Here is a 24,186-nt window from a genome sequence, read left to right on the forward strand (position 1 = left end):
GCAATTTCATGTGGGGTTTTTGAATTTGAGAATGAAATCCTAACATCACAATGTCAATGGGGAGAAATTTTTAGTTGTAATGAGAATACGGATGGTACATCACGTGTTTTTATGTAAGTGATGCAAATTTTTTATTTTTAAGTTATTAACCTTTTAACACACATAATCCACTATTGTTATAAAAACACGTGATATATCATCTCGTGTGACGATCACACTGAAAAATCTCTCGTCAATTGGGACCGCCGACACATGGTCTGTTTCTATATTTGAACAAATGAAACACTTTCATATAATTCGCGGAATTAAGATCTTTAGTAGGAAAACTTTGGTGCAGTTTTTTTTGTTACATAACACTAGTAAGTGTTGAATTAATGCAACAGAACTCAGTAAAAATAAATTTATTTTAATTCATACTGTCATTTAATTGGAAGCTTACAAAATGTTATGTCAATCAGCATTATCACGTGATACGAATATCGCTGGTGGATTTTGCTTTCGATTTGTATATAATAGAGCCTTGCAGCCTTCTTCCCCAACTTGCAATCGGCACGACTACTGACTCATATGCCATATCAACCATGATCCACCGGCCCTCTTAAATTCCCTCACCTGCCTATCCAACCTCTACTCAATCAACCCCATCCACTCTTTCCCTTAAATAGTCTCCTCCTCCACTCTCATATTTATTTGTTAGTCACACAGAATTAAGTAGGTCTTCGTCATTGAGCACTTTTTTTTTTTTTGAAAATGGCTTCTGGGAAACTGCTTTTTTTTTTAGTCTTATTGTGTGTCTGCTGCAAAAGCAGAATCCCTTTCGCTAGCTGCAGCTTCACAGATGACATACAGTCAGAGTGCTTGAAAGTGCCTGCATCCGAATTTGCGGGCTCGTTGAGGGACACCATTGATGCTGTGCAGCAAGTGGCCACCATACTCTCTCAGTTTGCAAACGCCTTCGGTGATTTCCGCCTTTCCAACGCCATTTCCGACTGCCTTGATTTGCTTGACTTCTCTGCTGATGAGTTGAACTGGTCCCTTTCTGCTTCCCAGAACCAGAAAGGTAACTACTTCTTAACAGAAAAACATTCCCACTTATTAGATAAAATAACATCCCACTTAGTCCCTTAAATTAAGTGCTTAAGTTTGTTATTAATATGAGATTTTTTGTTTGTATGACATTTTCGTTAGCTGTTTGACGTGTCCTACGCATTTTGGGTAGTTTAGATTCTGGTTCATGAAGTCAAGGGGTGGATTGAAATCTAAGCTAATTAAATAAAAACTCCCTTTTTTTTTTAGGCAAAAGTAACAGCACAGGGAAACTAAGTTCTGATCTGAGGACATGGCTGAGCGCTGCACTAGTTAACCAGGACACATGCAGTGATGGGTTTGAAGGCACCAACAGCATTGTCAAAGGGTTGGTCTCAACTGGCCTCAACCAAGTTACCTCCTTAGTCCAAGACCTCCTCACCCAAGTGCACCCGAATTCCGATCACCAGGGTCCTAACGGTCAAATCCCAACGTGGGTTAAAACCGAAGATCGAAAACTTCTACAAGCCGACGGTGTCAATGTGGATGCAGTTGTTGCCCAAGATGGTACCGGGAATTTCACAAATGTGATGGATGCCGTGTTAGCAGCCCCGGATTACAGCATGAGCCGCTACGTTATATACATCAAGAAAGGCACATACAAGGAGAATGTGGAGATCAAGAAGAAAAAATGGAACCTAATGATGATTGGAGATGGTATGGATGCTACCATAATCTCTGGAAATCGAAGCTATATCGATGGTTGGACCACATTTCGATCGGCAACATTTGGTAAGCATATGCTTAATAATTTGTCGCACAATGTCAGTTCCTCCAAACATGCAAATCGCAGATTGACACATACAAAAATGTGCACAAATGTCAAAGTTTTATTTGTATATGTGTGTAATTTGTTTGTAAGGAGCAGAGCATTTTCCGGATTTTTCACCCGAAACTTTTTCTTTTTACCTAAAGTATCTTAGATTTTTCTTTCTTTCTTTATCCTATCAACTTTGGATTTGGGGGCCATGCAACATTCGGTATCCTAGTCTAAGATTGGAATCTTAATGAGATCCCAACCAATTCAATTATGTTCACCTTAATAAAATGGTAGATGGGAGGCATGAGAGCAAAGTACATGGTCCCAATGCATGATAGAAGCTAGGGTTATTTAGTCGAGTGTCACATGCAAGGACTCACTTTTTATTTCTTGGAAGAAAACGTCAAGCATGTTGCATATTTAATTTCTTGGCCTCACCTAGCAGAACACATTGAATAGTCTTACATCAAGACCAAAACAATTCATTATTTTGGCATGTACATCTTATTTTGCAATGAGATTTGGTGTGCATTGGTTAGTACATAGTCTTTCTTTAATAATATCGGCTACGGCAAAGAAGTTATATGTGATCGACGCATATATTTTTGTAGGGTTGATGTCATAATTGCTTAACTTATATATATTTTAATTTTACGGTTCTTCTATTGTGGTACGTCTATTACTGTAATTTTATTTTTGTCTATTTTAACCATTTTACTACACCTAAGCGGACCATTTTACCTTTAAGTCAACCAATATTGGAGTAACATAAATGATGCAATTGATGGACTATAGAATTTAAAAATTGAATAGAACGACGAAAATGAAACACGAGTATAAGTTTAGGACCATTATCGTGATTTAGTCTTTTGGTTATATTCTCTACACTACATGGAATTTGTATTCAACCGTTCATATTACGAAAACTGATCCTGTTTTCATTGAACTATGTATTCAGCTGTGAGTGGCAGAGGGTTCATAGCAAGAGACATAACGTTCGAAAACACGGCAGGGCCACAGAAGCACCAGGCAGTAGCCCTAAGATCGGATTCCGACCTATCGGTGTTCTACAGATGCGAAATAAGAGGCTACCAAGACACACTCTACGCACACACAATGCGCCAGTTCTACAGAGATTGCAAAATAAGTGGTACAGTTGACTTTATTTTTGGTGATGCAACTGTTGTGTTCCAAAACTGTCAGATCCTTGCCAAAAAAGGCCTACCGAATCAGAAGAACAGCGTCACAGCCCAAGGCCGGAAAGACCCGAATGAGCCGACCGGAATCTCCATCCAGTTCTGCAACATAACTGCAGATGCAGACTTGTTACCCTTTGTCAACTCCACTTTTACTTACCTTGGTAGGCCTTGGAAGCTGTATTCAAGAACTGTAATAATGCAGTCTTTCTTGAGCAATGCCATAAGGCCTGAGGGGTGGCTTGAATGGAATGCGGATTTTGCTTTGAGCACATTGTCTTATGGTGAGTACATGAATTATGGGCCTGGAGCGGGCCTCGGAAGCCGGGTCAAGTGGCCCGGCTACCGAGTCTTTAATGAATCTACTCAGGTAAAGAACTATACTGTGGCCCAATTTATTGAAGGCAACCTGTGGTTACCCCCCACTGGTGTCAAATATACAGCAGGATTTGGGGCTTGAGAATTCAAGCAGTTGATGTGTAATTTCAATCTTGTACCTAATTATATCTTCTTCAATCAATTTTGTTTTTGTTAAGAAAATTTAGAGCAGTAATTGGTAATTTAAGTATCATAGATGAATGGGTTTTCTACTCTTAACAATCAAAGTGATCCCTTTCGTCCCGAGTTCTCTTACGTCAGAACTCGGAATGAAACCAAACTCCCCAACTAGGGTTCGAAGTTCGAACCTACGTCAGTTTTCTACCATACAATTAAAATACTGAAATAGGTTTTTGGGAACCAGCTTGGGCGTTCTACAAAATAAGAAATGGAAAAACAGAACATGAAAAAAAAGTCATGGGTATAAGCTTGTTATGAGGAGAAACTTACACACACTTCCCTTGACCAAAAAAAAAAACTTACATACACTTCAGGTGTCACATCAACAGTTTTCTAATTTTATCAAGCATTATTATATGTTTTCATCTTTTAAAAAATAAAAAAAAAAATTAATGAAAAAAAGTTTGAAAACTTTGAGTTTTAACTTTAAGGATAAAATAAAAAGTAAAATGAATACTACCATGATTAACTTTTTAGTGTAAAAATGTAATTTTTTGTTAAAATAAACAGTACCATGAATTTTTCGTGAAAGTTTATTTTAAATAATAACTCTATGTTTTAACCTTTTACATTATAACGTGTTGAATGGAAACTTGAAAGTCCTCCCCGCATTTTTACTTTTTTTTTTTTTTTTTTTACCAATTAATTAGCAATTGTAATTATTGGCAATGCTCATCATAACTCATTAGTCGGGCAAGTGAGATAACAAGGATTGTCTGCCTTCTCATTTTTGGTATCCTTCTGTGTTTTCTTATTTTGTGATCACAGTTAAATCACGTCAATATTTTATATTATTTTTTTTATAAAGGTAATAATACAAAAAAAAATAGTAATATAAAATATTAACGTGACTTAACCGTGATCACATAAACATGAAGCACAGGAAGTGGAAGAGCTGACATTCCTTGTCCATTTACACGACAGATGTCTACGCAGATAAAGAAAGACTTTAAAAGTTGACAGAAAAAGAATCTAGGCATGTCAGATATTGAGAGATAAATAATGCACACATATTTGTCTGTCTCCCGAGATTTTTCAACATACAAGGGTCAAGTTGCAAATTGCAATTAGGTGTGTATAGCAGTTGGCGTGCAAATGCAATTACCTCATATTTCAACCAATGCGATTTCCTTCAATTTGTAATGCTTTGTGAGTGTGTTTTGGTTGGGAAAAAACCTTTATTCACGGAAGTTTCATGTTACATAAATATTGTCCGGTCATGGAATGCACATCCGTTTTTTAATAAAGAGAATAATACCGATATATTTTTGATGATCCGTTAATATCATTATCAACGAATCATATTGACATATGATTGATGTTTTTGACAATATTAATAATAAAAAGAGACGTCCTGAACAAAATATTTATATATCTAAACATGAGGTCATCTCCAATCGAAAAGGACCATGTTTAGCCCTGCAAGAAATTATTTTTTTAATAAATAGTATCAGGTCATATTTTATATCATCTCCAATCGAGAGGGTCAAAGGGTCATAGGCCAAAACATACCCCTTTGACAAAAAACTCATCTCCAACCGAATGGGGCTATTTTTAGCCCCCTCCATAATGTATTATTTTGATTGAATTAGTATGGTTAATTAAATTAAACTACCATATTCAAATAAGGTTTTTGGATATATTTTGAGTGTCACTTGTCGCTAAATTAATAAGCCTCCAGATTTCTTATCTTTATATAATGAAAATGATGTGAAAAATTGGTGAAGAATTGAAATAAAATGAGATAAGATAGTATGGAATGGTAAAAATGATGTTAGAAATGGAGTAGAAATGACTTAGGTATTTGTAGGAAAAAAATTAGAATTTATTTTAAAAAATTTTGTCTAAAAAAAGTCAAATCCAACAATAATATGATGTCAGCATGACGTCAAGTAGCATGTGTTTGGGTTGGGCTATAGGGCCGACTGCTCTTGGCTAGCCCGTTGGCCGGATCTCTAATTTTTGGCCAGGTGGGGCCCACGAACCTTTTTGGCTTAGCCTTCAGTTGGAGACGATTTTCGTGTCAAAACTGACTATTTTTAGCCTATGATCCTTTGGTCGGGTCGGTTGGAGATGACCTGAAATGGGCACCTAAAACTGTTTTTAATTTTTGTAATTAAGTCAAGAATGTTGCTATCTAATTTGGATAGTGCTATTTACACACTATTTTTTACTTCTCATACATCTTTTCAATTTTCAAACGTCAGATAGAATGAATTCAAAAAAATATTAATAATTAAAAAAATATCAAAATATGTAAAGATAAAAAAAGAATGTGTCAACAATGTTTTTCTCTAATTTTCAGTGTAAGGCTCAAACAGCAGTCTACTCACAAACTCCCAAAAGATGACCGACTGACTGACTCCATATTCCAGAGACTCCACATACTACGCCGAGGTACCATGTGGCATATGTCCATATTTTTTCAAACATGAATATCGCATAATGGGGAGGAACGAGAGGACCGTCCTTCTCCTGTCCCCTTGAACCACATAATATGAAAGTAAATAATATATGCAGAGAAAATGTTATTAAGATTTTCAGAAGGAAGAAGATCCCTTCCAAATTTTTTTTTGTGGGAATTCTAAAGATTCTTGAATTTGGTGTCTCTATTATTTATCGTACGATTAGTTTTTGTCAGGTACTGTTCATGTTTAATATTAAATAAATATATTTAAAATGATTTCTGACCATACAATTAACGATAAACGCACATAATTCAAGAATCTTCAGCATCTCCGCAAAAATGATCCGGAGGAAATCCTCTTCCTTTTCGGAATACAGAATACAGTCCCTTTATCTGTTTTGGAACTTTTCAATAGGACAACCAACCTAACATAAAGTATATTTCCCGTGAAAGCAACGAATTATTCAAGGATCTTCAGGATCCCACAGAGAGGAGGAGATCATCTTCCTTTTCAGAATACAGTCCCTTTATCTGTTTTGAAACTTTTCAAAAGGACAACAAACCTAACATAAAGTATATTTCCCGTGAAAGAAACGAATTAAAGAAAATAAATAGAGCTGAGAATCTACTTTACAACCGACAGTATATTTTAGAAAATTTTAACGAAAAATTTATAATACTATTTATTTTAATGAAAAATCATATTTTTACATCAAAAATTCAATCCTGATACTATTTACTTTACCCTTTATTTTGTATTTTTCGTTAAAACTCAAAGTTTTCAAGCCATTTTCATTCATTTTTCTTATATTTTATTGTATTTGTCACTCCTATTATATGATCAACCGCGAAGAATTAAGATTTCTCCGCACGGAGGTTGGAAACATAATATAGTATGTCACATCCCGGGCCGGGCGGGACCACTTCCCGGGCCCGACTCCACTATAGCACGATATTGTCTGCTTTGGGCCCCTAGCACACCCTCACGGTTTTGTTTCTGGGAACTTACACGAGAACTTCCCAATGGGTCACCCATCCTGGGAGTGCTCTCGCGCGCTACTCGCTTAACTTCGGAGTTCTGATGGAACCCAAAGCCAGTGAGCTCCCAAAATGCCTCGTGCTAGGTAGAGATGGGAATATAAATTTAAGGATTACTCCCCTAGGCGATGTGGGATGTCACATAGTACTTGTATATATTAACATGAACAATACTTGTATTTTCCTTTTGAAGGGACAAACTCATTTCCCCATTTGAAATAACGTATATTCAGCATAAGAAATTTATAATCAAAATCGTTCAAAATTTTTAATCTTAATTTGAAGATCAACCAAACACAAGGGTTAGATGCAGTCATAATATAAAGGAAAAGTTACGACGCTAATGGAACGTTGGTTTGATTTTGGTCATGTCTCGAAAGCAAGGCATGACAATTAGAGAGGTATGTTATGACGTCACATGTCAATCCTGGAGGTATCTCGAGATCAGGGTGTGACAATTTTAGTGGTATCAAAATCATTCGAATCATATATTGTTTAGTCTTTCAAATGTCTCAAGTAAATGGACGGTTCATCATTAGTATGGTATTTGGTACCTACACGTCGATTTATTTGATACATTTGGATTATTAAATGATCTCCGATTCGAATGTTTTTTTAAGGGATAATCTTCAAATAAGGATTAAGAAATTGACCGGTTTTGAGTATAAATTTTTTACGTGAAGATACGTTATTTGCAAGTGAGGGAATGAGCTCCATCTACTCAAAGGGGAATGCAAGTATTATTTTATTAGCATTGTCATTAAACTCTAATTATTATTATTGATAATACTTGTATCCTTGAACTAATGAGCTCATTTCTCCCATGCAAATATGTAGATTCACTATATAAATTTCATAATCGAACTCACTTAATTTCTTAATCTTCACTAAAGATTACTCTTACAAAAAATAATTAGAATCGGAGATTATTTAGTAGTTGAAATGTATAGAACAAATTAATGGTGTAGATACCAAGTAACATATTCATGATAAACCGTTCATTTATTTAATATGTTTGAATGAAACTATTTCTGATTCAAATGATTTTTTAGAGAAATAATCTTCAAATGATGGTTAAGAAATTGGACTGTTCCGATCATTGAGTTCGTAATTTAAAGATACATTATATGTAAATAGAGGGATATGTGTATCTCTCACTGGATGAAAGTTATTTTTTATTTTTTATTTTTTATTTTTTGGCAAAATAAGACCTTATCCGTATTTTAATTTATTAAGCTAAGCAAATATCCATTTATGTCCCTACCCCACAAGTTGTGCACTTTTATGCTCTTATACTCGGACCCTTACATGTTATTATATCAGTTTTATTTTCTCGCAACTCCTCCTCTGACGTCTCATGGCTTCCTCCACTGCAAAACTGCCGCAGCTCCTCTGCATAATCTTATTTCTCCACATTTCTTCCTCTTCTTCTTCGTCTTCGAACAGGACTACTTTTAATCCCCATTTGTCGTCCATAAGATCATTCTGCAAGTCCACACCCTACCCAGACATCTGCTTCGACTCACTAAAACTCTCAGTCTCCATAAACATCACTCCCAACATCCTCTCCTACCTCCTCCAATCCCTCAACGTCGCCATCTCCGAAGCCGCAAAGCTCACCGATCTTTTCTACAAGGCCGGACAGTACTCGAACATCGTCGAGAAGCAAAAGGGAGCTGTCCAGGACTGCCAAGAGCTCCACCAAATCACTCTCTCTTCCTTACAAAGATCCGTGTCTCGAGTCCAGGCACAAAATGCCAAGAAACTTAACGATGCTAGGGCTTACCTAAGCGCTGCTCTCACAAACAAGAACACTTGCATGGAAGGATTGGATTCTGCTTCTGGCCCTATGAAGTCAACCCTAGTCAACTCCTTGACTAGTACATACAAATATGTAAGCAATTCTCTCTCAGTTATCTCAAAGCAAGGGGCTAATAAAGGGCGCACAAACCGCCGTCTTATGAGCGTTCCGAGGTGGTTATCGAGGAGAGACCGCCGGATATTGGAGAGCTCCGGCAATGAATATGACCCCAGTGAAGTCCTAACGGTTGCCGCAGATGGATCGGGGAACTTCACCACAATTAGTGATGCTATTATTTTTTGTCCAAATAATAGTTATGATAGGACGATTATATATGTCAAAGAAGGGGTTTATGAAGAAAATGTGGAGATTCCGAGCTACAAGACCAACATTGTTCTTCTTGGAGATGGAAGTGACATCACTTTCATCACTGGTAACCGCAGTCGTGGTGATGGAGGGACTACATTCAGATCTGCAACCGTAGGTAATTAAGGGGGGTGTATTCAATTTGGGATTTTGAAGGATTTTAATTCTTTTAATGAATTTTGGGGTATTCAATCAGGATTTTAAGTAATTCTTTGAAATTCAATGTGTATTGAATTAGGATTTTAAGATATTTAATAAAATCCTTAGAAATATGATTGTATTCAATTAGAATTTTAAAGAAGTTTATAACATTCAGGTGTATTCAATTAGAATTACAATTTGAAGAATTTGGAAAAATATTAGAGGGAATTGGAGAGATTTTGTAGTGTATTTTAAGCATCCACAAATCTCATCTCTCCTCATAAGATTTCAAAGGAATTAAATTAAAATTTTACATAGAATCTTTACAAATCAATTAAACTTCATAAAAATTTATGAATTTATAAATCTATTAAAATCTCTTAAATTCCAATTGAATACACCCCCTGATCATGTGTGATTAGTTTTCATGTAAAAGTCATTTTACGCCTGACTAATTTTTCAATGGCTTTTTCACCCGTCATATGAGCAAAATGGGTCAAAATTAGGTCGAAAAGTTTGATTTGGATATACTGACATTTCCGACCCGACCATAATGATGACTAGTACAATATAAGAAAATTCTTAAAGATACTATTGAGGTTAAACTTGTTATTAGTTAGTCCAATCAAACTTCCTATCTGCATTTCGTCCAATTCGCTTACGTACGCCTCTCATGTGAGAGGGTGAAAAGATTATTTCAAGTTTTATTGAAGGATTAAATAAACTTCAATGTCTTAAAATGATCTTTTCACTCTGTCACATGACACACACATAACATGCTTAACCATAGGGGATGATTAGTGCAGTTTTTGAAAAATCATGTTTACATTTGCTAGCCCTTTCATTCCCAGTTCGTTTTAACCAACATAATCAATTTTTTCAGCCGTGTCCGGAGAGGGCTTTCTAGCAAGAGACATAACAATTCAGAACACGGCAGGGCCAGAAAAGCTCCAAGCAGTTGCTCTGAGAATGAATGCAGACTTGGTTGCAATTTACAAATGCACTCTCGATGGCTACCAAGACACGTTATACGTGCACTCTTTCAGACAATTCTACAGAGAGTGCAATATATTCGGAACCATAGACTACATATGTGGTAACGCCGCAGTTGTATTTCAAGCATGCAACATCGTGTCCAAGATGCCAATGCCGGGACAATTCACAGTCATCACGGCGCAGTCCAGGGACACACTAGATCAGAACACAGGAATCTCCATGCAGAACTGCTCCATTGTAGCCAGTGATGAGTTGTACTCCAATTCCAGCATTGTCAAAAGCTACTTAGGCCGGCCGTGGAGGAATTACTCTACGACTGTTGTCCTGAAGTCCTACATTGACGACTTCATTGACCCGACTGGGTGGACTAATTGGGCCGGGGACCAAGGGTTGGACACTTTGTACTATGGAGAGTATGAGAATTATGGTCCTGGCGCTGGGACGGATAATAGAGTGAACTGGAGAGGGTATCATGTTATGGACTACTATGATGCATCCAATTTCACTGTGCAAGAGTTTATTGCTGGTGATGAATGGCTGCAGTCCACTTCATTTCCTTATGATGATGGCATCTGATCTCTGTAAGAATACTCTTGTTTGACATAGTTTTTTCATACATTTTCAAAATATGTATATCAAAGGTTTCTGACTTTTTTTTTATTTTTATTTTTTGGGTACAAGGGATATTTTCTGATAGGAGGTTCAACACTTTGGGCAGTTCAGAGTTCAAACCATGAACCCCAAATAAAACGCTAACAATTTTGGCCACTGCCTCGTGAACTCTATGAAGAGTGAAGACAACAAAAGAGAGGCTATTTTACAAAATTTCATGTGATTTTCACTCAATTAATGTAATTAAAATGTCGTAGACAAATGTACTGTCCATGTCCTCATTCAATTGTATTCGTAATTGAGAGTAATGATCATGTTAGCTTACCTCGTGACATGATAATTGATAAGGGTAGAATTTTTTGTCAAATTGCGGTGCCAACTGAATTGCTAACCGTGCCATACCGATTTTGTGTTAAATTTTTTGTGCCAATCGGTAATGGTACAGTATTGTACCGTCCCGAAATTTCATGGTACGGTATTGGTAATGGATGCCCTGACCATGGTATTACCGTACCGTACCTAAAATATATTTTATATGTTATATAATATATAATTATATGACACATATTTATAATATTTCAATAATTCGAAAATAAAACCCTACTTATATTAGCAGTGTTGTTGGTGACTTTGATCTCTTGAGTTGGTGGAAATCAAACACAAAAGAGTTCCCAATTCTTTCACAAATAGCCAAGGATATCTTTGCAATCCTCACTTCTACTGTTGCTAGTGAAAATGCATTTGGCCTAGGGAGAAGGGTTGTGGACCCTTTTAGGGCATCCTTGACTCCTAAAATGTTAGACGCACTAGTGTGTACTAGTGATTAGCTTAGGGCGGATGAAGTAAACTTCTACCAGAAACCAATGGAATATACGCTTTGATTTTACAAGGAAATGGAAGAAGTGGAAACAAGTAAGATATACTTTAATTTTTTTAGTAAATTTGTTATTAAATGGTTTTCAACTTTAATTCTTCTTGCTACTAATATGTTTTCTTTGTTTGTAATGTAGGCTTGACACAAGTTCAATGTCTCCTCCAAAAGCTTCGACATCTCAAGCTTGAAGAATTGATCAATGAATTTTACTTTTTGAAGTTTAGTTCCAATTTTCATTTGGTTTGAAACTTTAACTTCTATTGGGATTGTTAACTTCTATTTGTTTTGGTTCGTAACTTCTATTTGAATTGTAAACTTAATTTTCATCATTAATCTTGATGCATCATTTGAATTATTGTGTGTGTGTGAATTGTGAATGATGAATAATAGATGAATTTAGGCTACAATAGATGAGATAAAGGTACAAAAAAAAAAAAAAAAAGTTTTGTCCTTGAATTGGGTTAAAAAAACAAAAACAGATTTTGTCCAAAAGCAAAGTGGCAATTACCATTAACATACCATGCCAACCAAACTTCGGTATATTGAAAGTTTAGTACTGCAATGGTAATAGATTTTGTCAAACCAAAAGTTTAGTATGGTAACCGTACCGAACCCACCCCTAATAGTTGATATGTCGATTAACACTAAATTATAACAGTCGGTGTTGCAAGAAAACATCATAAGGGCTTCTAATCAAGTCAAGATGTTATTTGTTCTTTAATTAGTTGAAGAATGTTGAAAATAGCCAAACACATATATAGGGTTAAGATTTCAGTACACACGTTTTGAACACACATTTTCACATACATTTTTTAAGGATTCGCTTCATAATGTATTTCAGTGATTCAATTGTCTATTTTTTATGTCTTACCTCAAATATTTGACGTAGAATTTAAAAACTGAATTGAATGACTAAAGTGAAACATGAGTATAAGTTTAGGACCATTGTCGTGATGTAATCTTTTTGTTATATTCTCTACACTACTAGGAAATCGTATTCCATCATTCATATTTTATATTACGAAAACTGATCCTGTTTTCATTGAACTATGTATTCAGCTGTGAGTGTCAGGGTTTCATAGCCAGAGACATAACATTCGAAAACACGGCAGGGCCACAGAAGCACCAGGTAGTAGCCCCAAGATCGGATTCCGAACTATCAGTGTTCAACAGATGCCAAATAAGAGGGTACCAAGACACACTCTACGCACACACGATGCGCCAGTTCTACAGAGATTGCAAAATAAGTAGTACAGTTGACTTCATTTTTGGTGATGCAAGTGTTTTGTTCCAAAACTGCCAGATCCTAGCCAAAAAAGGCCGACGGAATCAGAAGAACAGCGTCACAGCCCAAGGCCGGAAGGACCCGAATGAGCCGACCGGAATCTCAATCCATTTCTGCAACATTACTGCAGATGCAGACATGTTACCCTTTGTTAACTCAACTTTTACTTACCTTGGTAGGACTTGGAAGCTATATAGCCTGTATTCAAGAATTGTAATAATGCAGTCTTTCTTGAGAAATGCCATGATGCCTGAGGGGTGGCTTTAGTGGAATGCGGATTTTGCTTTGAGCACATTGTCTTATGGAGGAGTACGTGCCCGGGCTGCCGAGTATTTAATGAGTCCACTCAGGCCAAAACTATACTGTGGCTCAATTTATTGAAGGCAACCTGTGGTTGCGCACTACTGATGTCAAATAACTGCAGGATTTGGGGCTTGAGGATTCAAGCAGTTGATGTGTAATTTCAATCTTGTATCTAATTATATCTTCTTCAATCAATTTTGTTTTTGTTAACAAAATTTAGAGCAGTAAAAAGTAATTTAAGCACCATAAATGAACCGGTTATCTACTCTTAACAATCAAAGTGAACTCTTTCTTCTTGAATTCTTTCATTTAAGTTAGAACTCGGAATGATCCAAATAGGTTCGAACCTACGAATTCAGTTTTCTAGCATACAATTAAAATACTGAAATAGGTTTTAGGAACCAGCTTGGGCATTGTACAAAACAAGGAATGGAAAAACAGAACAAGAAAAAAAGTCATGGGTATAAAGTTTGTTATGGGGAGACTTACCTACACTTCAAATACCACATCAATGGTAATCTAATTTTATTGCACATTATTATATATTTTAAATGTTTACATAATAGCTTGTGATCGACTTGAAACACCGGAACCCTAGTTTCTTAATTGAATGGAATAGCTTGAAAATTCTCCCTTCATTTTTAATTTTTTTTGTACCAATTAATTAGCAATTGTAATTATTGGCAATGCTCATAAGTCAGGCAAGTGGGATAAATAATTTACAAGACAGAGGTCTATGCAGACAAAGAAAGGCTAAAAACGTTGATACAGGAAGAATCTGTGCATGTGAGATATTGGAAGATAATAGGACAGATAAATAATGCACACAAAGGTCAAGTGCAAAAATTACAATAAGGTGTGTATATTGAGTGTGTTTTGGTTGGGAGAAAATCTTCATTCACGGAAGTTTTATTTTATATAAAAAGAGTAACGTCGATATATTTTCGATGATGCGTCAATATCACTATCAATGAATGACAAATTATGTTGGCAATATTAATAATAAAAAGAGACTTGGACTGAAGTTTATATATTTAAACATGTAATGGGCCCCTAAAACTTTTTCTAAAATTTGTAATTAAGTCAAGAATGTTGCTAGAGCTGTCATCGATCAAATTTGAATAGTATTATTCACACATTTATTTTTACTTCTCATACATTTCTTTTAAGTTTTAATTGTCGAATTAATTAAATTGAAAAAAATCAACGATAAAAAATTAACAAAATGTATAAGAAATAAAAACAGATACGTAAAATAGCATTTTCCTCTAATTTTCAGTGAAAGCTTAAACAGCAGTCTACTCACAGACTCCCAAAAGATGACCGACTGACTCCATATTCCACCCACTAGGCCAAGGTATCCCGTGGCCCATGTCCATATTTGTTCAAACATGCTCTTCCAACAGAAACCACACAACATGAAGAGTGAGGACCTTCCTTATCCCGACCCTTTCTGAAACCACATAACGTGAAACTCCAACAAAAACAAAGGTACGTAGTAAAGCTAATTAAAAAAAATCAATAAGTATACGTAGAGAAAATATTGTTAAGATTTTCAGAATACAGTCCACTTTCCCTGTTCTATTTTGGAACTTTTCAATAAGAATAATACTTGGTTATTTAAATGATGAGTAGAAGTTCCTACTCAAAATTCTTGTTTCTAATTTATAGGTATTCGTGTTTATGATAAAAACTGTTTATAGTATAAATCACTCTATAAAGATCATGTATGCAAAAATTCAATTAAAATTAAAGTCGTTTAGTCATCGAATTATATAAGAACATATGGACGGAAATGGTAAAAGTATTATGAACCGTCTATCCATTTGATACAGTTGATCGACTTAATGACCTCAGTTTTAATTCATTTTAAGCAGAGATGATCTTTATAAAGTTATTTATATTATGAATGATCCGGTTATAAGTACAAAGTTCTGTGAATCAAACACAAAAAATTTTGAGTTAGATCTTTTACTCATCTTTGTGTAGTCAATTATTGCTCTTTCAATAATATAGTAAACCTAACATAAAGTATATTTCCTGTGAAAGAAATGAATTAAGCGCAAAAAAAAAAGTTAAAGAGCCGAGAATTAAGATTTCCCCGCATGGAGGTCGGAAATACAATATGGTACCTGTATATATTAGCATGGATGATACTTGTATTCTTCTTTTGAGGGGATAAACTCATTTCCACATTTACAAATAACGTATCATCACCGTAAAAATTTATGGTTGAAACCGTTCGAATTTTTTAATCTTAACTTGAAGATCATCCTTATAAAAAAATTATTCAAATTGAAGATTATTTAGTCATCCAAATGTTTCGAATAAATGAATGATTCATCATTAATATGGTATTTGCCTATTTGGTACCTACACTGTTAATATGTCTGATATATTTGGATTACTAAACAATTTCTAATTTGAATGATTTTATTGTCGGGATGATCTTCAAATAATGATTAAGAAATTGAGCATTTCCTAGTATAAAATTTCTATAGTAAAATACATTATTTACAAGTGGGGGAAGAAGCTCACCCCACCCAAGGGGGGAATGCATGTATTATTCTATTAGCATTGTCATTATACTCCAATATTGTCACATCCCGGCCCGAGGCGGATCACTTCCCGGACCCACTCCACCACCGTAGCACGATATTGTCCGCTTTGGGTTTACCATTCCCTCACGGTTTTATTTTTGGAAACTCACGAGCAACTTCCCAGTGGGTCACCCATCATGGGATTGCTCTAGCCTCCTTCTCGCTTAACTTCGGAGTTCCCATGGAACCCGAAGCCAGTGAGCTCCCAAAAGGCCTCGTGCTAGGTAGGAATGAGAATATACATTTAAGGATCACTCCCCTGGGCTGTGTGGGATGTCACAATCCACCCCCCTTAGGGGTCCGACGTCCTCGTCGGCACACCACGACCAGGGTTAGGCTCTGATACCAAATTGTCACATCCCCGTCCGGGCGGGACCACTTCCGGGACCCGCTCCACCACCGTAGCACGATATTGTCCGTTTTGGGCTTACCATTCCCTCACGGTTTTGTTTTTGGGAACTCACGAGCAATTTCCCAGTGGGTCACCCATCATGGGATTGCTCTAGCCCCCCTCTCGCTTAACTTCGGAGTTCCTACGAAACCCGAAGCCAGTGAGCTCCCAAAAGGCCTCGTGCTAGGTAGGAATAGGAATATACATTTAAGGATCACTCCCCTGGACAATGTGGGATGTCACAAATATCCCCTCCTTTAAGGGATGAGCTCATTCCTCCATGCAAATACTGTATTTTCATTGTATAAACTTTTATAATTGAAACTGTTTAATTTCTTTGTCTTCCTTAAAGACTACGTACTCCTATAAAATTTTTGAATTAGAGATCATTTAGTAGTTGACATGTGTAAAACAAAATCAACGATATAGATATCAAGTAACAAATTCATGATGAACAATTCATTTTTTTTGATACATTTGAATGATTAAACTATTTTCAATTTAAATGAATTTATAGATGACACACCCCGTCCCGAAGGAGGGCATGCTGGCCGTCACGTGAGAGTGACGTAACCATTTGCACAGTTCGGAAGCTTTAAAATATACAACTTCTAAGATGAACCACCCGAAGGTGAGTCCTTATTTGGTCCATTCTGTCAGAACACCGTTGAATTTCCTCGTAGTCACCACACCTTTGCAATTCTTGAACCTGGAGGGGCGCAAAACAAAGTTGAGTGGGTCAGCAAAACAAACTTATTCAGAACCTTCTTTTCTCTTTATATATACTAACCCCTCGCCGTAAAACAAGTATAGTTTCCCAGAAAATAAACATATATACGTATGTATAGATATGCCAATCATGCTCCAAAATATGCCATTCATGCTCGAGAATATGCCACATCAGAATCTTATAATAAATGTAAGTACTCAAGCATAACTCACATCAATAACATATAATCTGGCAGCCGGGAGTCACCTAACGTGACCTGTACGGCTGCATATAGAGCTCCAATCTCAACTCAATAACTGAATCTGCACACGAGTCGGAACCACCTAACGTGGTCTGTACGACAGGCTTGGTGTAATATATATATATATGCTCTAGTGCTACGATCACGTGAAGCTGGGCGATAAATCGCGGGTCACCTACAAGTCGGAACCACCTAATGTGGTCTGTACGACAGGCTGTGCACCTAACTTGGATCCAAGGCGAGCATGCGGTGCGGGAGGTGAACATACACGTGAAGGCTATGCCCCTAACTCTGGGCGGGAGCACTAACACCGGGGGTGCAGATTATGAGCTCTCTAAGCATCACAAGTTACTTCTGAATATAAACACGAATACCACTTACCTGGCACTTACCTGTGCGTCCACCGCACCAAACAAGCATATATAAATGTATGCCACTACTAATACATGTGATGATAGTATTTCAATCGTATTCCAAACGTATTTCATACGTATATCAAATGTATTTCGTACGTATATCAAATGTATCTCAAATGTAGCTTACCTGGGCCTCCTCAGCACCATGCAACAGTATGCATAATTATGGTAATGCACATATTAAAATATGATGCATATACGACAGGATATTTAATTCGTATTTCTTTTAAAATACGTTTTCTGGGAAATACGTCAAGCATACATATATATATATATACTGAAAAATAACTGCCCACTCACTGATAAGTAGCCGGCTCGTAACCCTCACGCCTAGTTTGGTTACATTCGTCGTCCGTACAAATTTCACCTATAAAAGAATAATTATAAAATCATCATTTAAACGCACATACACTAAACATTCGTCAATAACTTTTTCATACGTTGCTCAAATTGGGTGTGTTAATATACCACGGTAATCTACACGACGTCACGAACACGTGACAATTTTCAGAACTCAATTTGGAGCTCTCACGCGCCCCCACGCGCCCTGTTCACGCGCTGCCCATGCGCGCGTCTTCTTCCTCGCGTCGCCGGACTGGTTTCGCCGGAGGTGGGTGTTTTGCCGGAATTTCTGGGTAAACTTCAAAGTGTCATAACTTCTTCATTTCTTAACCATTTTCGACGTACTATATATCAAAATGAAGGTATTGACGAGACGAACACATCCATACCTGCCTCGACCCCTAACTCGCCGTTGATTCGCCGGAAAAAGCCTCGAAAGCTCCGGCCAAACTTTGAACTTGTCGTTCTCCGTGTTCCTACGTCCATTTTTCACGTAATTTATACAAAAATGAAGCCCTAATCATAATCTACCACGTTGGACTAGTTTTAGGGCCTAAAAACAACGGAATCAAACTTTTCCAAAAATACGAAAATTCGGCCGAACTTACAGTTCGTGATCCCGACGTCCAAATCCTTCAAACGAAGCACTCCGAGCTTCCTTAGGACCTCACCAAGCTTCCTACAAGCTTCAAAATCCCAAAAAACATCAAGTTTTACGTGTGCATGAACAGTGCACACGCACAGTGAAATTGAAATCCATGTTTTCCGAAGTGAAACTCACCTGAAATTGGTACCATCGTGTTCGTGTGGTCTTCAGGAGTACGATGGTGGTCTTAGATCCTTCGTTGGTATAGTTTTAGGGTGGTTTGTGGGTGGTCCGTGTGAGTTCGAAGGAGAGAGAGAGAACTGACAGAGAGAATGAGAGGTTTGTGAGGGAGGAGAGAGAGAGACAAGATGCAGAAATGGGGGAGAGATTTGAGGGATGTGGGATCCTACCCAATCCCCAAATCATCAAGTTATAACATATAAACCTAGTTCTAAGTCTTAAATTTAAGTCCCTAAAACTAATGAATATTCCAATTAACATTAGTTTAGGAACTTCAGGTAAAAACCAATGCCAACTTTACGCCCCTTAGTCCCGTTTAAGGGCATTTTCGTAATTTCACATCCTCGGAATTAAAAATTCCGGGACGGGTTGTGACAATAGAAGTGATCTTCAAATAGTGATTAAAAATTGAATTGTTTCTATTATTAAGTTTGTAAGCTCAAAATACATTATTTATAGTCTTATATATTTTTAGTTACGCCTTATGGAACTCCATTTTGATCTCACTTTATCCCTATAACTCAAAAGTCACCACTTTAATCCTTGAAACTCAAATTTCTTTTCACTTTAACTTGTAGACTCTTTTTTCTCCCTAAAACTTATAGATCACTTCTTAAAACATATATGGGACCAACACCCAATAAGATTATGCCACATGTGCAATAAATTTTATTACAATTCTTCATTGTGCGTTAACATTCAACAATCAGAGAATATTAAGTTGAAAAAAAAATTGAAGAGATGAAAAAAATAAAAATTAATTGATTAGTCTGACAAATCCAAATCAAATTTGCACAAGAAATTAACAGATTTAAAGCAATTAGCAAATTTTGAATTTTATAGACGCCAATAAGTTGTGCACTTTTACGCTCTTATATGCTCTGACTCTTGCATGTTTATATCAATTTTCTTTTCTCCCAACTCCTCCCCTGAGTCCTTTCATGGCTTCCTCCACTGCGAAACTGCTGGAGCTCCTCTGCATAATCTTACTTCTCCACATTTCTTCCTCTTCTTCTTCGTCTTCGTCGTCGAACAAGACTACTTTTAATCCCCATTTGTCGTCCATAAGATCATTCTGCAAGTCCACACCCTACCCGGACATCTGCTTCGACTCACTAAAACTCAGAGTCTCCATAAACATCACTGCCAACATCCTCTCCTACCTCCTCCAATCCCTCAACGTTGCCATCTCCGAAGCTGGAAAGCTCACCGATCTCTTCTACAAGGCTGAACAGTACTCGAAGATCGTCGAGAAGCAAAAGGGAGCTATCCAGGACTGCAAGGAGCTCCACCAAATCACTCTCTCTTCCTTACAAAGATCCGTGTCTCGAGTCCAGGCACAAAACGCCAAGAAACTCAACGATGCTAGGGCTTACCTCAGCGCTGCTCTCACAAACAAGAACACTTGCATGGAAGGATTGGCTTCTGCTTCTGGCCCTATGAAGTCAACCCTAGTCAACTCCTTGACTAGTACATACAAATATGTAAGCAATTCTCTCTCAGTTATCACAAAGCAAGGGGCGAATAAAGGGCGCACAAACCGCCGTCTCATGAGCTTTCCAACCATGGCGTAGTCAGAAATTATTCGGTGGGTGGGTTAAGCTAAAATTATTACTACGAAATCAAGTTTTTAATCCTATGTTGCCTACATAAAGTTATATAATAGTAAAAACTTGAATGTAGTAATTTGAAGCAAGAATTTTATGCTATGTTTTCTATGTTTCTAGCCTTCAAAGCTTTCAAGTGAATAAAATAAGGAACCATTTGTGATATGGAAGTTTTAATTTATTATTATTAAATATAATATTGGTTAAAGTGATGATTTTATTTAACATCTATTACCTCTTATTATTCTTAAAAATAGGCTTACTAATAAAAAAATTCATTTCTTATGTGAAATATGACAATTAAAAATCATAAACTAACCTAAAAATTAATATTTTTAAGCTTGAAGAACCAAACTCTTCCTATGTTATAGCCTAGGGGAGCCTTGTACTTCGCTCCACCCTGGCTTTCCAAGGTGGTTATCGAGGAGAGACTGCCGGATATTGGAGAGCTCCGGCAATGAATATGACCCTGGTGAAGTCCTAACGGTTGCTGCGGATGGATCGGGGAACTTCACCACATTTAGTGATGCTATTGTTTTTTCTCCAAATAATAGTTATGATAGGACGATTATATATGTCAAAGAAGGGATTTATGAAGAAAATGTGGAGATTCCGAGCTACAAGACCAACCTTGTTCTTTTTGGAGATGGAAGTGACATCACTTTCATCACTGGTAAACGCGGTTATTATGATGGATGGACTCCATTCAGATCTGCAACCGTAGGTAATTAATTTTGTTCGCGTGTGATTAATTTTCATGTTAAAGTCATTTTAAGCCTGATTTAAAGATTGAACAAGCTTCAATGTTTTTAAATTACTTTTTCACCCCTGCTACACATGACAAAAGTTAAACAAGATTATGATAAAAATCTAATTTAGACTGAGATCGATAACATGCTTAACCATAGGGGATAATTGATAGAATGGAGAGTGTGGTGCTAGGAATGTTGTACTGTTTTATTAACTTGTGTATAGTTGTCATTAGTGCCATGTGTTTCTAGCTAATGAGATTAGTGCAACTAGGGATGACAATTCTAGCAGTTAAACCCAGTAACCGTGGATAACCGTCCGAATAGATTGGAATTGGATATGAAAATTCGGGTATAGTATGGATATGGGGAAAAACTGTGAACTTTATTTGGTTATGGTTTTGGATATGGTTATAGGGGTCCCTAATCCATATCCGTCCCCGAATCCGACCCGAATATTATATATATATATATATATATTTGATATATAATATAATTTTATTCAATTTACCGAACCCTCCCTATATTAATTCATTATGCATGCATCAAACCCTATACTATCTTTATTATGCACCAAACATCATGCATGGGGCATACCAACAACCTCATCAATTCAATACTCTTATTGTTATACTCAACCAAATTAATTCATTGAATCATTTTATATATCAATTATCAAATGTTACAACTTTATCAAATTCATCTCTCTTCAAGAGTCTCACTATCAAGAAATTGGTGCATGTTATCATAAACAACTTCAAATATATTGTTATGTTTTTTGTAATTGGATGTTGCTATTTAATGACGGAATTAGTATCTACTCAAATTTATAATGCGTCAATTAGATGAATATAATTTTTTTTTGTTTTTTGACGAAGATGAATATAACCGATAAACGATTGAAAATCCGTTACCCGGTGGATATAGTTATGGATAATCCCCAATGGTTAATTTGCGGTTATGGATATGGTTAATTTTCATGGTTATGGGGATGGATATGGCATTTCCGTCCCCAAACCGAACCGTTGTCATCCCTAAGTGCAACTAGATGTACATGTCCCTGAGTATAAATACTCTGCTCTATAGTATTACTTCTTAGTAGTGAAGAAATATAAAAATCAGTTTCTCTCTCTCAAGTTTACTTCTTCGAGCTTCTTTGAATTTTATCATAGTATCAGAGCAGATTGTCTTACGCCACACGTGCTCCACGCCCCCTCGTTGTGTTGTCTAAGTTTTAGGATTGAAAATTCTCCACACATAAGAGGGGGCGTGTTAAGATTCTTGAGAATGTATCCCACATTAATGGGAGGAGTTGGAGACTTTGCATGGGCTTATAAGTTGGCTACTCTCCATATTGCCAATTGATCTTATGGTAGAACCTCAACTGTCTTCAATTATTAGTGCAGATTTTGAAAAATCAAGTTTACATTTGGTACCCCTTTCATTCCCTGTTTGTTTTAACCGAACACTCAATTTTTTCAGCTGTGTCCGGAGAGGGCTTTCTAGCAAGAGACATAACAATTAAGAACACGGCAGGGCCAGAAAAGCACCAAGCAGTTACTCTGAGAATTAATGCAGGCCTGGCTGCAATTTACAAATGCGCCATCGATGGCTACCAAAGACACATTATACGTGCACTCTGTCAGACAATTCTACGGAGAGTGTGATATATTCGGAACCATAGACTACATATGTGGTAACGCCGCAGTTGTATTTCAAGCATGCACCATCGTGTCCAAAATGCCAATGCCGGGACAAATCACAGTCATCACCGAGCAGTCCAGGGACACACTAGATCAGAACACAGGAATCTCCATGCAGAACTGCTCCATTGTAGCCAGTGATGAGTTGCACTCTAATTCCAGCATTGTCAAAAGCTACTTAGGCCGGCCGTGGATGATTTACTCTACGACTGTTGTCCTGAAGTCCTACATTAACGATTTTATTGACCCGACTGGGTGGACTAATTGGTCTGGGGACCTAGGGTTGGACACTTTGTACTATGGAGAGTACAAGAATTATGTTCCTGGCGCTGGGACGGATAATAGAGTGAACTGGACAAGACATCATGTTATGGACTATTATGATGCATCCAATTTCAGTGTGCAAGAGTTTATTGCTGGTGATGAATGGCTGCAGTCCACTTTATTTCCTTACGATGAAGGCATCTGATCTATGTTTGAATAGTCTTGTTTGAAATAATTTTTCGTACATTTTCAAATATGTATTTAAAGGTGAAAGTTTGTGTGAATGAGGTGAAATATTTCTGATTTTTTGGGGGTTAGGGGGTATTTTCTGATGGGATGTTCTACACTTTTAGCATTTCAACATTCAAACCATATGAACCCCAAATAAAACGCTAACAATTTTGACTACTGCCTCATGATTCCATGGAAATTGGAAAGTTTTAGAAATATAGTAACTCGACGGCCCCTTGATCATTTTGAACCCTCACAAGATCAAACCCTTTTTTATCAGTCAAAATTCTGTTTTTCTTTTACAATACTACTACAATTTACAAAGAGAAAAATGTGAACTTAAATGCAAGATAATGGACAAACTACACTAACCAACCGGCCTAATACATATTTACTAGTTATAACTCTATGAAGACACCAAAGAGAGGCTATTTTTTAAAAAAATTCATGTGATTTTCTAATTGTAATATATACATAGGGTTAAGATTTTAGGACACACGCTTTTAACACACATTTTTACATAGTTTTTGTGGGTCAACTTCATAATGTATTTTAACGATCAAACTTTCTATCTTTTATGTCTTACCTCAAAGATCATGTCTACCAAAAATACCCAAATCTGTTTTACCAAAAAAAAAAAAACCCCAATCTGAAACCATATGA

At 36.7% G+C, this 24,186-nt stretch overlaps 2 protein-coding genes, 1 long non-coding RNA gene and 2 pseudogenes across 3 annotated transcripts; 4 read left to right on the forward strand and 1 right to left on the reverse strand.

The window, feature by feature from the left end:
- Positions 1-537: 537 nt before the first annotated feature.
- On the forward strand, positions 538-3,582 carry LOC137748240 (pectinesterase/pectinesterase inhibitor PPE8B). The gene is made up of 3 exons (XM_068488358.2): positions 538-1,060; positions 1,297-1,818; positions 2,805-3,582. Exons 1-3 carry the CDS (start codon positions 751-753, stop codon positions 3,500-3,502), a joined length of 1,530 nt encoding a protein of 509 aa, XP_068344459.2. The 5' UTR covers positions 538-750; the 3' UTR covers positions 3,503-3,582.
- Positions 3,583-8,366: 4,784 nt separating this feature from the next.
- LOC137748932 (putative pectinesterase/pectinesterase inhibitor 12) lies at positions 8,367-11,378 on the forward strand. The gene is made up of 3 exons (XM_068489122.2): positions 8,367-9,330; positions 10,237-10,930; positions 11,031-11,378. The coding sequence occupies exons 1-2, from the start codon at positions 8,403-8,405 to the stop codon at positions 10,923-10,925; spliced, it is 1,617 nt and encodes a 538-aa protein (XP_068345223.2). The 5' UTR covers positions 8,367-8,402; the 3' UTR covers positions 10,926-10,930; positions 11,031-11,378.
- Positions 11,379-11,397: 19 nt separating this feature from the next.
- On the forward strand, positions 11,398-13,538 carry LOC137747744 (pectinesterase/pectinesterase inhibitor PPE8B pseudogene; annotated as a pseudogene).
- A 4,745-nt stretch (positions 13,539-18,283) lies between these two features.
- LOC148698763 (uncharacterized) lies at positions 18,284-19,289 on the reverse strand. The gene is made up of 4 exons (XR_015952282.1): positions 18,925-19,289; positions 18,752-18,829; positions 18,533-18,619; positions 18,284-18,432 (listed from the first exon to the last, which is right to left on the reverse strand). It is a non-coding gene; the product is annotated as an uncharacterized LOC148698763 (long non-coding RNA).
- Positions 19,290-19,910: 621 nt separating this feature from the next.
- On the forward strand, positions 19,911-23,497 carry LOC137746519 (putative pectinesterase/pectinesterase inhibitor 12; annotated as a pseudogene).
- Positions 23,498-24,186: the final 689 nt, after the last annotated feature.

The sequence above is a fragment of the Pyrus communis genome, chromosome 2, assembly GCF_041283825.1.
Source record: "Pyrus communis isolate YQ-2024b chromosome 2, ASM4128382v1, whole genome shotgun sequence".
NCBI lineage: Eukaryota > Viridiplantae > Streptophyta > Magnoliopsida > Rosales > Rosaceae > Pyrus > Pyrus communis.